At 43.6% G+C, this 15526-nt stretch overlaps 1 protein-coding gene across 2 annotated transcripts in view; it reads left to right on the top strand.

Annotated features, from left to right (window-relative positions):
* Positions 1-995: 995 nt before the first annotated feature.
* Positions 996-15526, top strand: part of rarga (retinoic acid receptor gamma a) — a 43910-nt gene continuing 29379 nt past the window's right edge. Inside the window, exons 1-3 of one of the 2 annotated variants that reach the window (XM_069688055.1) lie at positions 996-1078; positions 1180-1286; positions 13980-14353. In XM_069688055.1, coding sequence (XP_069544156.1) covers positions 14185-14353 — 169 coding nt within the window. In that variant the 5' untranslated portion in view covers positions 996-1078; positions 1180-1286; positions 13980-14184. Of the gene's footprint in view, positions 1079-1179; positions 1287-6544; positions 6683-13979; positions 14354-15526 lie in introns of those variants that run through there. The other variant, XM_069688061.1, reaches the window with a different exon arrangement.

Below are 15526 nucleotides of genomic sequence, written 5' to 3'. Positions count from 1 at the left end.
GCAACGGGACCTTTGCCACGCCAACAGCGTCCTCTTGGACCGAGCTGTATGCAAACACACAATTTAGGTTAAAATTTCGATTGCTGACAAATCTAAATCCTATGGATGAGTATTTCCAAAGCCTATTTTAAAAGCCATGCGTGTACATGTGTGTAAAGGCAATTGCCACATTTAAAAACGTGTTATTACTAAATGTAAACTTGGTTTTCCGTACAAAGACGACCGGACATTCAATCAAACTCTGCAAGCTGTAGTCCGTGTCTCTGAACATGGGGGAGCATATATACACAGCTTGTGGAAAGCGCCCCTCCGTGGCAATTAATTGCATTGACATAACCAGTAGTATCTGTCTGTCTGTCTGTCTGTCTGTCTGTCTGTCTGTCTGTCTGTCTGTCTGTCTGTCTGTCTGTCTGTCTGTCTATCTATCTATCTATCTATCTATCTATCTATCTATCTATCTATCTATCTATCTATCTATCTATTAGTTTTCATTCATTATGAGAATAATAAGCTATATGATTGCTTACATAAAGTCATCAGAATTAACATATTTTTTTCGAGTAAATAAACATGAGTGAATTGTTGTTTTTGTTCATTCTTATTAAAACATTTTTTGGTATTGTTACAAAGAACAGTGTTTTCATTTTGATGTTGGCCCATTTGATAGTGTGCCCCTCTTTTAGTTAAGTTAGCCTAATTCTATTTCGTAATTTACTACAGAAATATTCAATTGTTTTAATAATCCGTTAACTGACAACATTAGCCTTAAAAGTAGATCGTGAATATAGAAAATTATATTATCATAATGATTATATATTATCACAGTAATATAATACATGATTCATTAACTTATATAAATACATACTGACGTAGTCACTATTTTCTTCTTTTCCCACTTGTGTATTAAATCATTTCTTTCTTGTGGTTTTCATTTTACCATCATAATGGGGACGTGTGCTGCGTTCCTCCTGCTCACCACTAGAGGGAGTTACAGTGTCAGAAATCTGCACGCACGGTTGCTCCCATCTACGCCCCTCATTGCTGCCGGGACACAGTGACCGATTGGCAACAAAAGAAGGTAATCTGACAAATGACGGGAAAATCAACTCTGAAGCAAAGTGAGGACCAAAGAGAACTTCTCTGAGGACTGTCCGTGACTTTAATTTGTTTCCTTCATAGCGATCTTTGTTGCGTGTGCGCGCGCCACACACCATTGGTGTTTCAAACTTCTGGGGGAATGTGCTCGCGACTGAAGCCGAGCCATAAAACATCTCTAGTCGAAGAAGGTAGGGTTTTTGTGCTTTTCATAAATCATCTCCTGTCGTGATTAATTGGATGTGTCTAAGAATAAACGTTGCTTAAGCTGCGTCAGTGCGGGGCGTGTGTTTACTGTACGTGTGCGAGACACGCACTCATCATGAGAACACGTTATGGCAGGGCACGAGATAATTACAGGCTGCTGGGGCTGTGCGGGGACGGAGCAGAACCCGAAGTCGCTGCCAACATACACACCTGCAGAGCACCGCTTTGCCTGAGGCTCAACAGGCAGTCTTCATCACTGTCTGTCACCCAGCTCCTCATCGCCCCCTCCCTCACAACCCCGTTGAATATGTGCTTTATGCGAATGGTGCCAGTTAAGAGTGTGGCTGGTGAAATACTTTTTAAGTTTTATTCCAGGCTGAAGCTCACGGTTTGTTTTAGATCAGCGTCCAGGACGGTTGATTAAGCTCAGGAAGGCAAAGCAAATGAGCAAAGAATGCAGAACATTTTCCAGTAGTGGACCGTGTGGAATTAGCCTCATGATCAGAAGTGATTTTTTTTTTTTTTTTTTTTCTCCATCTGTACGGATGGAAAAAGTAAAAGTAGATCCGTGGTTAAGTTTAACATACTTAACATATAGCATGTATGTATTTATACTCCAACCCCACATGCCAGAATGGTAAAGCAAAAGCAAACTTTTTTTTTTTTTTTTCCACTTTCCCTTTGCAGTATTTAGTGCCCAGCTTTCTCACAAGGGCAGTTTTATGTGCAGGGAAGGAGGCATGGAAAAGAAGACCTTTCCTTTTGAGCTCACAGATTTGCAGTAATTACAGAATTACTTCCATATGTGGTTCTCTGGCTGCCTTCTCGCTGCCCCCACCACCCCTCTCTTCCCCACTGTTCTCTCTCCTTCCCTCTCCCTCTTTCATTTGCATTCTCCCCTATTGCTCACTTTTTTCTGCCTTTATTTTTTTGGCTTTCCCTCATGCACTCTGAGCATTTTTTTTTTTTTTTTTTTTTTTTGTAAAACCACAGCTTAAACAAAGTTTAGGATAATCAGAACATCCTGGCATTTTTGGCAAACAGCGGTGCGTTTTGGTGATTCAATTAGGCTTAGCTTGCCAGAAAAAAAGAGTTTTTGTTTTTCAGTGAGAGAGGGGGAAGAAAAAAAAAAGAAGAGATGTCGATGGCAGAGGGGAAATGTTGAAAAATACGGAAATAAGAAAAAAGAGGAAAGAAAAAGAATGGGAGCTCAGTGAAGAATCCGAGAGGCAGGATCAGAGTGTGAAGGAGGGAGAGGTGGAACAGAAAATGAGGCAGAGACAGGGAGGGCTGGAGTAATGCTTTTTGACAGAGGTGGGTTCAAGATGGGTTCATGGTGACATCATGGCTGATTTTTTTGAGGAAAGTATAGACAGGAGAGCTGTTCACCTTTCATTGGACACACATGTTGGGGAATAGGCAGAGTGCTCATATGCTGGCACACACGCTGGTAGCTGTGTCGACAACCTCTCAGTGCACCCTAAAATATGCACAAAAAAGCACACACACACACACTTTTTTTTATTTTCTCTGTCTCCCCTTCTCTTTTTCCTCTGAGTTTCTCCTGCAGTAAAACAGCTTTTGGCTCTCTCTTTCACTGTTCCAAGCTTTGTGTTCATTTGTTTTCGTTAGAGGACTACATAGTGTGGTATATGCCCTTTGGTCCCTAACACATACATTTCTTCTTTGCCATGAGTAACTCATTTTCCTCTGAGTTCTATTCCTCTGTGTATGTTTTTACTTCAAGGCAGTTGGACTCTAAATGAGCACACTTTGCCAGGCGGGATGAATGAGCTCCTTGATTTCACAGGATGTGTGTGCAAGTCTCGAACCAAGAAAGTGCAAGCAAGTGTACATTTGTGTGTTGTGTGTGTGTGTGTGTGTGTGTGTGCGCGCGCGTGCGCGCATGAATGTGTTGCTGCAAATGACTCTTGAGCGGCGAGTGTGCGTTCGCCCTGTGTCCCCTGCCTGTGTCAGTGCAGCACCAAACTTCACATGACATCAATCTGAATGTGGGGAAATAGTGATCTCATTATAGGCATCTTGTTACTGATTGAAACCTGCCGCCCCGGGCACCGGCTCCCTGCACCCCTTCTCACCTCCCCACCACCAATCCCATCAACCCCCACATTCATCCCCCCTCTCCGTCTCAGCCTCCAGTTTTTCTTACGCGCCGTCTTTCTATTTCACACCTCTTTCTCTCACATTACCTGTACCGCTGGCCTCCCAGCCCCTCTCTTCTCCCCCTTTCTCCATCTCCCTTTAACCCCTCTAACCTCACTTCCTCCATCTCCTGCTCCCTCCATCATACCCACGTCCCTCTTTCCTTTCTGCTCTTGCTCCTTTTGCTCTGCCAGCGAGCCCCAGGCCTCAACATGCTCCGTGAATGCAAATAAGTCGAATCCAAAGTGGAAACACACGACTGAGTACGATGTTACCATGAATATTTCATATCTTCATAAACACACCCAGAGAAGCTGCAAAGCTATGCGCAGAACAATGCCTGTGTTTGCCGGATGACTTCCTGTGAGGAATTGCCTCGCTGTGTTTTGACTTTTTGTGAGAGCACACTGTGTTAGGATTGATGTCAGGGCAGTGCGTTATGATGTCACAGGCTGAAGTTAATGATACGAGAATGGCGGGGGCCATAGGCCATGTTTCCAGTGGTGCCCAGAGAGGGAGATAGCACCCTGATCTGTCTTCATTATCCCCTGCTCTGCAGCCTCCCAGACACAATGATCATAAATCTCTGCCTGGAGCACACTTCACTGACACTGAAACACAAACACTAGTAACCTCTGACCTTCTCGCTGCTACTGCCTACGCACACTCATCCATGCAGACAGACACAAGCGCACACACATATTACAACTGCAGACGTGCATGCTGCAAGAGCGAGGTCACACACACACACGTGCGCAAAGCTCAAACACACCCCCTGCTCAAGCTCACTATCATAATTTAATAAGGACCACAGCATGCCCTGTGCACTGACACACACACGACTACCTCCATGCACTTCACTGCACATTCTGACACCAATGAATGGTCCCAGTCAGCCTGATGCCTCCACACCGAAGTTCACACTTTACGGTTCTCATCACTCTTATAGCTCAAGTTATTTTTTAAGAATCCTATGGCTGTGTTTACCTTATTGTTGCATATTACACAACTGCTGATTTAGTATTGCTATGTAAACAGTGAAGGGATTTCTATTAGCCTAAGTGGCCTTATAAGCAACACATAAATCAAATGTAAACGAGATAAGGATCAGCTGAAGGGCTTCTTGCAGTATGGCTTAGATCTCTGCTTCCTGAATATAAGGTTTCTACAAAAAGGCAACAGCGCCTCTCCCTGCTTATCCATCCATTCACCCTGATTATGTACTGGCAAATCCACGTCAAAACTGTCTGATGGAACAGTTCACTGGGGTACTGTAGACCATATGTGGCTGTAAAGATCGGAAGCACACGGGAGCAAGGCTGAGAGGATTTAAAAATTTTTTTATTTATTTATTTTTTCCTATTAAGATGGCTTGACTTTATGCTAGAGATATGCTGGGGTCAGTGTATTTGAGGATAAGATCTATCTCGGTATCAGGCCAGCTGCTGAGGTTTACAAACAAAATAGGCAGCTGGCCTTAAATGTAAAGGTAGCCGGGGAGAGAAAAACTACATATGTTGCGTTGTTTGGTGAGTTGAGAGAATGTGAAGTGATGCATGGCCAATGAGCTTGAGGGCCGTCATTTCAGATGAAGTTTATGAATAAGTAGTGCACGTGTAAGTTGGTTCTTCTGGAAGTTCTTGCTACATTTCCCTGATTCAGATAAGATGTTGCTTATTTCAGTGGGAAAGAAGCATGCATGTATTTACACTGTATGTACTTTTTTTTTTTCAGTAGTTGATGTGAGGAGGTAAAAGTGCCTGCTGAGGTGCCAGTTGAGGTGTGCCTTTCCCTCCCAGTTTTGAGGTTTGAGGTACTCCTCATAACCAAAACAACTTGAGAAACATTACATTCAGAAAAACAGGGCATACGCCCAGAACCACAAACACATAAACACAGATCTGAAACATATGATCTCATATGGAGAGAGGGGCACATTCAGGGGCACACCCAGATCTGTCGCTGCTGCTGCAGAGCGCTGCCATCTCACTCGGGACTTCCCTGCTGCACGTGCCACCACAAGTTTTGATTTTTGAACTGAACTGATTTGGGTACAGATATCTGTCTTTAAAAAAGAAAGAGAATTCTTCACTGTGTAATTTTTTTTTTTGGCAGGATGTTAACAGATGTTGTGTTTACTAAAAAATGTGAGCTGTGATTGCCAAATTGTGGTTTTCATTTCATCCTTAGTAAGTGCACAATGTTTTAGATATCAGTTCTCTTGTGTCCAATACCTGCTTAATGGTTTTCAAAAGGGTTCTTATATGTGCTGTTTTTAAATCACAGGAGCCTGTCAATTGTAGTAGCATTAGCAATGGTAATAACACCAGTGATTCATCATCACACCTCTGGGAAAGTTGTCACAGAAACGCTGTGAGCAATAAAACACTGTACCCAACACAAATATGTGTTACACAAAAAGAGCACGTCTCTGCACTGAATAGAGAGGCGGGACAAGAGTCCATTGTGATCATTCCATAAATTGATCACACCGGGGATACATGACGAGGTGAGACGAGACTGAAGTTCTTGGAAGAATGAACCAATTGGCTTGCTAGTAAAACAGTGTCTGCTTTAAATCACAACAATACAAAGTGGATGATCAGCATTGTTCAGGATACGAAAACATCCTCTCATAAACCTGACTTACTTAACTTGTTGATGAAACATTAATGATGTAAAATCCCAACATGGCTATGCGTTTCAACATGCACAAACAGTTTGTAGGTAAACTGACTCTTGCCAAGAAGTTGAAGGAGAAAAAAAAAAAAAAAAAAACATTCACTCAAGAGACAAAGAAGGGAGAGAGAATTAAAAACAGAAACTTAAGCTCGCTGGGCCTTTTTCTTTCCCCCAGGCATTTTGTGGCTTGTGAAAAAATGTGCTGTATATTTGAAGTGTTGGAGTCACGTGACCAAGGAAGGCTTTATGAATCAGTGTATAATTATTTCTTAGTGAGTGAGAGAGTGAGTGTGCGCCTGTGTTTGGGGAGTGAAAGAGTGATTTTAAGAGGTAGCGACTGAGAGCAGGGAGGAGGAGAGTGCAAGAGGGGGAGTGAGGCGGAGAGCGAGAAGCTCACTGCTACTCTGTCTTTGCTGTTAGAAGGACTCTGTTGAATGTGCACACTGCTTTTCTTCTTTTCATTGGCTCGCTCCGTTCATCAGACCATTTTGTCAAGTACTCCATCTGTCTGTCCGCATCATCAACGCGTGAGCTCGTGAGTAATTTATACTTTAAAAGTTTAGACTCATTGACTTTAGTCTGTGTTTGTTTTCCTTTTTCTCATTGCCTCTAAGTTAGAGAGAGAGAGAGAGAGAGAGAGAGAGAGAGAGAGAGAGAGAGAGAGAGAAGGACAGAGAGTGCATTTCTTGGGGGTGAATGGGTGGACAGTTTTAATTGAAGACAGAGAGTGAGTGTGCGAGACACTTGAGACGCTTTGAGACAATTCATCATTGTGTTCCGGAAGCGGAGCAGATTTTCATATGTAAACATTAAAACGTCCAAACGCATGCGTTTGTTTGCACACAGTGTTTCAGTACGTTTGCTTCTTTGTGCTTTATAAATGTGAAAGTGACACAGAGTTTATGTGAAAACATACTCGACCATGTGTGTGTGTGTGTGTGTGTGCCTGTGTGCACATGTGTGCTTATTAGCCAGTGTTTTCAAGTGTTACCCAGAGCCTGTGGAGCTCTTTATTATTAGCATATGTGTGTGTGTGTGTGTGTGTGTGTGTGTGTGTGTGTGTGTGTGTGTGTGTGTGTGTGTGTGTGTGTGTGTGTGTGTGTGTGTGTGTGTGTGTGTGTGTGTGTGTGTGTATGTTTGTGTGTACACACTTGCATGTGTTTGATGTGTATGAATGTGTATTCACCAGAGGAGTCACCAGTCCTTGACCTGTTTTTTAAAAAAAAATTTATAACCAACATATGAACACTTGGAAAGGAGAAGCATTGTTTTCCATGTTTTGAACAGCAGAGGCTAATTCCTGTGGCGTGAGGCGTGTGTGCAGCTCTGGTCTTAGTTTACTTGAAAGTTTATTCATTGTGCTCTCATAGTTAGCAGCACGTCAGGGAGGATTATTTATTGAGGCTGGCATGTGTGCTAGGTTAACAGGTTCCGCTTGTTACAGTCATGTGTCACACAGTGCGTTTAGTGCCGTGTGATTTGCATATCACATACAGATCAAGGACCTTGTATCAGTGTAGAGTGTAGTAGCTCTCCTCAACAGTATTTTCGGCTCATTGCTCCAGTGGTGACCGGCCAGTAGGTAAACCGCTCCAGCTTGACTTGCACCTGCTGTCCGCCGCTTATTTCCCCTGGTGGACCTGACGTAAGTGTGAGGGACGGTGTGATTGAAGTGGATTGAAAAAACACCCGCGTGGCCCACTGAGGGATGCCTGCTTGAAGGCCAGTGATATCTGTGTCGCCCTCCGCTGTCATCTGGTCTATCAGTTTTACACAGACCGGTGACATCTGGAGTGGAAGATGCAGAGCTCATCTCTGAGGCAGAGAGATGTCATGGCGCTCTTCCCCCTCCAATGAACCACCCATGGGTCTTAATCGAGGAAAGGCGGCCCACATGGAGCAGCTTTACCTTCATGGTGCGCACTCACAGCTTATTGCTTGTCTTCAGTGACAGATTGGAATCAAATATTATTTGTGCTGTCATGCACACCAGATGAGTTTGAGTCATGATACCTGTACTTGTGATTATGAGTGTGTAGCGCTCATGCTTTGTAGGCCTCAAAAATATTCTCCTAGTTTTGCTCTGATTATTTACACGACGAGCAATGGACCTGCCTTAAAATTCTTCAGTGAGTTCTCAAATGCTCTTTCATCAGTGTCAGGAAAGATTTTCATTATACGCTGGTAAAATGTATGTAAAAAAGCAAATTTTTCCTATATGAAAACAAAGTGACTTGTGTTAGTTTTGTAGTTTTTATGTGCCTTTTAATGTACACGTCCGGTAAGAATCAAAAGGCTGAATATCCTAAAAAGACTATTATAACAAGAATATATATTTTTTTTATTCAAATCATTCTTCCTGTAAATCCATCAAAGTATAAAACTGTCAAAGCTGTGTGTGTAGGTGTAGATAAATTATAGGTTTCGTGGGAACCCATGAAAGACCAATGAAAGCTTCTGCATTGCAAAACAGTTCTTCTTGACATGACTGAGCGGTAAATCAGGGAGTTGTTGATACCTGTCTTTTTTGGGAATTTCTATAGTAATTGAGGCTAAAGTGGAGGGGAGGGGTTAGACAGGTGGTTTTAGGGAATCGAGGGGCTCTCTGCTGCTACCACACTATAATTAACAGGGAAACTATCTGCACACCATTTCCTATGTCTATTTTTGCAGGTGTGCCATTCTGATTTTGAGGATTTACTTTTTCAGCCTGCTTCCAAGCCCTCATTAAAAAAAAAAAAAAAAAAAAGGTCTTTTGGAACAAAGTTTAACTTGTGTGAAAGTCTATGTTGCTTTGCATGCTGTGCTTGCATATGTGTGTTTGGGCCTGCTTGTGTCTGAGTGTTGCTTTGACACCTGCGGCTAAAGGCGGCGGTGATGAAACCCATCCATTATGCTTCGCTTTATGCAGAGAAAGGATTGATTGTTTTCTCTCAAGAGTTAGAGAAGGGAAACACCTCCATGGTTGTCTGTGTGGATCCTCATCAGTTCTTCCCTCAGCAGTTACTGCTTGAGACATATTATTAGCACCAACGTTACCTTTCACACTGTGGCCATTTTGAACTTTCTTCTCTTGCTTTATTTCCTCTGACTCTCTCATTATTTCCCAAAGTTTCAAACTACTTACTTTCTTTCTTTTTTAATTATTGTTGTTTGTCTCCTTGCTTTGCTTGACCAACTGCTGAAGTCTCCCTGTTGAGTTCTCCAAAATTGCTACCACATCATGGAAACAGCAAGCTGTCAGGATGACTTCATCATGTTGCAAAGTGTTTTATGTCTCATTGTGAGTTGTCACTCTTTCCACAGCTCTCTCTCCACCACTGCAAGTCAAACACAACTTGTTATGTGACAGTATGTTTGAACCTAAAGACAGAAAATATGAAAAATATTTTGAAATGAAGGTAAAATGATTTATAGGTAGAGAAGAAAAATTGCATAGTCACACACCCTAGCGGCACTCCTGAAAAAGAATACTTCTTTAAATGACAAATGATTACACAGAGGTGCTTCTTTGCATTGTCTCTGTAAGCAAATATGTGTTTGTGTGATTTCAAGAAGAGCAGGCAGATGTCAAAAACAAGTTCCAGGTGATGGAATGCAGGTCTGTTTGGAAACACTGGACCATCTGTCACTCGGTGTCTCTTTCAGAGCCATTAGCCAGCCACTTGTTGAAAGACTGGAAGCTGTCAGCTTTGCATCAGATAATAGCGTTGAGGATATTGTTTTCACAGCCAAAATACTGCTGACGCCAGCAACAAGATCAGATAATGCGCTTCTGATCCTGTTTCAGTATGAACATTTTAATTTGTTTGTCCAGCTCTGAATGCATGAACTGGCTCTGCGTGGGCATATATTATTATTATTATTATTATTATTATTATTATTATTATTATTATGACACAAAATGTTCAAACAGTTGGAAAAGCCAGTCTGTCAACTCAGTTTGGACACATGGACTGTGAAATCATGGTTAACCTGCAGGAGTAGTAGGATTTCATCTGCAAAACAAAACCTAAACACATCCCTCTCTGCTTCAAGTCATTTCCTTTACAAAGTCACCAAACGTAAATCACTTTGTGATTTTGACAAATGCAGAGACAGTGCCTGGAAGACATGCACAATTTTCTGTCAAAAAGTGAACAGGAGTGGGCAAGTCAGAGGTGGAAAAAGAGGGAGAGAACGCTTTCCCCGCTAGGATACATGGCACAGTTCATTTATCTCCAGGCTGTGAATTTACAAATCACTCACTTTAGTAAATGTTTTGAGTTGTTGCTCTGCACATGCTGCTCAACAAACCCAACAAAAGCCTGTGAACTCATTCAAGGGAAAGAAAAAGTTGTCTCTACAGTAGTCAGTGAAACTGTGACTTCAAAGGCCGATATCCACACAAACATAAACTTATAACTCAACATACTGTCATTCTTCTTTGTTCTCTTTGACTGGAATAAGAAACGTCCACCAGTAAACAAACCAGGAAAGCCATGGCACCCAGAATCCTGCTCATATACGCCGAGTAATCACCTGTGGTTTCTTGTGCTGACTAAAAAAAACAACTGCCTTCCTCGGTTGTGTGGTGCAGGGCTTCTTGAGATGCTGTGATTTATTTGTTATGTTTGACTGCAGTTCTTCTTGCCTGAGGGGCCTCACTCTGTCACAACAGTTAAGGCACAATTGTTGTTTTGCTCACAGAGGATTTGATACCCTTTGTTTGACAGACATTCAATCTGTGGGAACTGTTCTCTCTCACTCATTCTCTCTCTCTTTTTTTTTTTTTTTTTTACTCCTGTGTGATTTTTCGTTCTGCTCCATCTTTTTGTTGAAATCCAAACTTCTCGACAAACAAGAGGATCTCATTCTCTCTAAGCGTGCCTCATCTTGTATTGCTGTCTCCTAAATTACCAGCTTGATTGAGTTCATCTCATTTGCGACATGGTGTCCTGTCCTGATAAAATCAATGGATTATCTCTAGTGTAACCAATGAGTCTGCTTTAACATGATGAACTACTGTGCAGTCTGACACCCCACTATTTACAGAAACAACCAAAGTAAATTTAAACTGCTACATTGCACCTCTTAGGCAATGATGGAAAGTCCCAGCAGCAGCAGTTGTGAACCCACCCATAGCTGGCCCTGGTCCTCCAAGCCTGCCTGGCTGCCTGCTGCCTCCTGTGTGCCCCCCAGGCTCAGGGGAAGTGGGGAGGCCCTCCATGCCCATTTGGCCCTGGCTAACAGGGGATGAGGTCACTCCAAATTCCCCTTATCCCCTTATAGCCCCAGACGGGCTGGCGAAGCGAGCCTACCACAGGACCCAACATAAAACATAAATGGCTCTGTAAAAAGCTGCTGGGCTGATGTGACTCATTAAAAAACACTGGCGCCAACTCTTTTATTAATTCATTATTGTGTTTGGGGAGAGTAAAGTTACTGGGTCCTATTTTAAAAGGCTGTCTCTGTTCTGTAGTTTTTTTCTTTCTCGTTTCTTTCTTTTCTAAAACGTAATTTCTGGATTAATACACTGTTGTTTCCTGCGGGACAGTTGTCCTCTCAGCTATCGTCCTTCTCTCTCTCACACAATTAGCTTTTTCTCTTTATCCTTCCCTCTTCTGGCACTCACAGATGTATTTGTGCTGCCTTTATGGGGCCTGGTTTGAGTTCCTGATGCAGACATCCAAACGGGCGAGCCAACTACATACTCATAGCACGCATACACATTATGAGCCTGTGCGTCGCTGGCAGTTTTGTTTTTCCAGTCTGTACCTCTTCTCCCATTAGGCCCACTGTGAAATCTTAAGTGATGTTTTTGTGCGTTAGCCACACAGTGGAACTGCTGCACAGGGTCATGGTACAAGTTGTATAAGCAGTGGAAGGATAGAAACGGGGTGCGGGTGGGGGAGGCGGAGGAGAGGATAGGAATAAGGACATGATTATAGAGAGGAGATGAGGGGGCGGGGAAAGAAATCCAAGGAAGTTTTGATGAGGAATAGACGGGAAAAGATAAAGACATAAAGCACGAAATTGAGAGAGAAAGAAGAAGAAAGATGGCAGTATGGTTGTGTTGGCAGGATGGGGGTGGGTGCCTATCGGCGGCTGCTCCTTCCTGAAACGTGGCCACCCGAGCCTGCCTGGGCCCTGGATGCACATGTGGAACAGTTTACTGTAATGGAACTCTAAATTAGTGGTGGTTTGAAGCTGCCTGCAGCAGTAGGGTGTAATTAACTGGCTCTGTTGAAAGAGAAAGAGCCAGAAAGAGAGGCAGGGAGGGAGCCAGAGCCCTGGAAAAAGGCATGGGGTGAGGTGTGTGTGTGTGTGTGTGTGTGTGTGTGTGTGTGTGTGTGTGTGTGTGTGTGTGTGTGTGTGTGTGTGTGTGTGTGTGTGTGTGTGTGTGTGTGTCTGTGTGTCTGTGTGTCTGTGCGTGTGTTAGAGGGTGCTCTCACACATGTGATGTGTGGAGTTTTTGAGAACTTGATTGCATGTGTAAGCGTTTCAGAGTGTGTGGTGCATATGTGTGCATCTTGGAAAGCTCTCCCTCTTTTTCCTGGGCATGGCGCCACTTCTTAGTGCCCCCAAGTGCCCAGACCCTGTCACTGTTCCTCTGTGCTTTTTCGCTCAGTTCAGCAGTTCACTGGTTCAGCCTTAGATCTCCCCCCCCCCCTCATTTCTTTGTTTATACCGAATTCATTACCAAGATTTTTTTTCCCTGTCTTTTCTCCCAGATTCACAAGCCACAGCAGTTCCAAATTCCTTGGCTCTGCTCTTTTTCAAAGCCACATTTAAAAAACAAGCTGATCACACCACCCACTCATGAAATCACACTAGGGAAGCAAAAGGCAAAAAAGAAAACATGAAAAAGAAAATGGGAGGCCTTATCGGGTTTCTCCCCCCTCTTCTTGTATTAAGAGTCAACACTGGGGCATAACTGCAGCCTTGTCCACACTTGAGTCTGACTTGTCTGTGCCTACTGTGTAGAGTCAAAGTGACTCGGGCTGCGGGAGGTTCCAGCCTAAATGACTCTGTGGGATGGGAGCCTGACCTCAAGAGAAGATAGTTGGAAGTGACAGCAGCAGTTAGCAATCAGTGGATCTCATTTTCCCTACCCATCAACCCCCCCCCCACCCACCCACCCACACCCACACCCCTCCCCTCCCTTCTTCATGCTCCGGACCCCGTGTCTGGGCCTCTGGTCCTGGGGGAAAGAGGCAAAGAGGCAGGCTGCTGTGCTAGGCTGGCAGCAGGAACAGAGGAGCTCTTTATAGTAGAGTTCTGGTGATTTAAATCATATGGCATAGCCTGGAATCACTGTAGAAGTCTGGAAGCTCTTCAAAACTGCAGGAACAAGAGCTCTCTCTCTCTCTTTCTCCCTCTCTCCTTTTTCCTCCTCCCTCCCTTCCTCCCTCCCTCCCGTTCTTCCCTGTTATAACTTTTTCCAAACTACTTTCTTATTTTCTTTTCCCCTCGCCCAGGCCCAGTTTTTCTGGCTTTTCCTCTCAGCTCACTCATTCTTTCGCTCTCATGTCTTCATTTATTATGGTTCTCGCCATCCCATCCTTCCTTACTTCCTCTTTCATTCCCATTCTCTCATACCTGTTGGTATGAAGTTTACACATCCTGCTTACATTAAAACTGTAGCTAAACTATTCTCTGTCCCAGAAGTAAGATGGACTCAGAGTTGATGTGAGGTGAATTGTTTTTGTGGAAGCCAGAGAAGATTTAATAAAAACTCTGATTGTATCTTCCTGTTCAAGCCAGTCACATACACTTATACTTGTCTTTTTTCAATTGTTGAATTTATTAAAGAAGGAAAATTTCAAGTTTCTTTGTACTCTCTTCCTCAGAAAAGTGGCTGGATAACTGACAAGTGGAGTCCGACCTTTCTTCAGTAAACCAGAGGCCCCACTGCCGCCCGTACATCCCCCCCACATCCTGAGAGTCTTCCAGAGGACAAGGATTTCAACTTTATCAAGAACTTAAGAACTTCCAGGTGTCACGCAAGCTGTTACCTTCACCCAGCTGCTGCGGACCCCTGGGTGCTCCGTCGCCATGGCTACCAACAGGGAACAGCAGGTGGGTCACATGACCGGCTTCCCACCTGCTGTCTACCCCTTTCCCTTCAACTCCATGAGAAGCCACTCCCCCTTCGACCTGCTGGCCAACAGCAGCCTGTTTGGGAGATTCGGGGCTGACCTGCCCAAAGAGATGGCTGCTCTCTGTAAGTCATTTTCATTACTGTGTATTTGACTTGTCTTCCCTCTCAGTGTATCACTTTCCATCTCAGCTCTAACTACTTATATGGCCATTACCTTCATCTTAGTCAAGTCACATTAAACAATTGTGGATGTGTGCTGGGAAGAGGAAAATGCGGCTCTTTAAATTGCACTTCATTATGTGTAATTTTGAGGAAATGGAAAACTTTAGGGTCTGTTTGTGATATAGGACAAGTGGTAGAAAAAAAAAATCACCCAAGGAAACCATGAGGAAAAAGTCTGCTTTCATCAATACAATGATTACTCTGCTCCTGTGGTTTCCTTATATGCTTGATGCTTGTAGATGGTGTGGTTGAAACCACACTCTGGCTCTGGCTTCACTGGGGTGTGTGTGTGTGTGTGTGTGCGTGTGTGCTTGTCAGGACCTCTCAGAGCTTTTGTGATGCAGACAACCCACAAGTCTGCAATTTGAGACAAAACAACATTCTTTCAGTGTGAGGTGATGAGTCCTTGAGCATCAACAATTTTTTTTTAAATGAGCACTATTCCAGTTCAAAGACTTTTATTCAGACTCAGAATACCACACACCTATTTGTAGGAAGAAAGGTGAGCTGGAAGTAGGATTCAAATCACAATGGCACACCCCCTTTTAATGTCACACTTGACGTTTCAGATTTTACCACAGGGGGCACTGTTGTACTCTGAGGATGGGATGATGTATGGAGCAGGGCGCACAAAGATGAGATTGTTGGCAATTCGGAGTGTTTTTCCGCTCATGCAAAAACTAGCCAGATTAGACACACTGCCTACATACATTGCTCATTGTTCAAAACACCTGTTTGTTCTTAGAAACCACTAAACAACAACAGGACACTGGGTCAGGGAGTAACCTTCTGTAAAGTCACTGCAGTAGAAGTCGCTGATGACATGTCAGTGTAAGAGGAAGGAGGACAGGGAGAAAGAGACAAGAATGAACACTTTTGTTTAAGTTGAGGCATGAGGTAAAGGTAAGCAGGAGTTATTTGAAATCTGATCTGGGTGCAGTGTTAAAGGGGTGGCAGGTGGTGGTGGGTGGTAGGTGGTGGAGGGGTAATAATGGGTGTGGGTGGCAACAGCTGAGAGCAGAGACACCCCCCCCACACACACACACACACACACACAGGAGGGGGGGAGACTGC

Source organism: Brachyistius frenatus, unplaced genomic scaffold, assembly GCF_029030835.1.
Source record: "Brachyistius frenatus isolate BFR_SWC_R1_liver_20210118 unplaced genomic scaffold, ASM2903083v1 Contig_6, whole genome shotgun sequence".
Taxonomy (NCBI): Eukaryota; Metazoa; Chordata; class Actinopteri; family Embiotocidae; genus Brachyistius; species Brachyistius frenatus.
The sequence above is the reverse complement of the archived record's forward strand: the minus strand, read 5'-3'. Positions and strand labels throughout refer to the sequence as shown.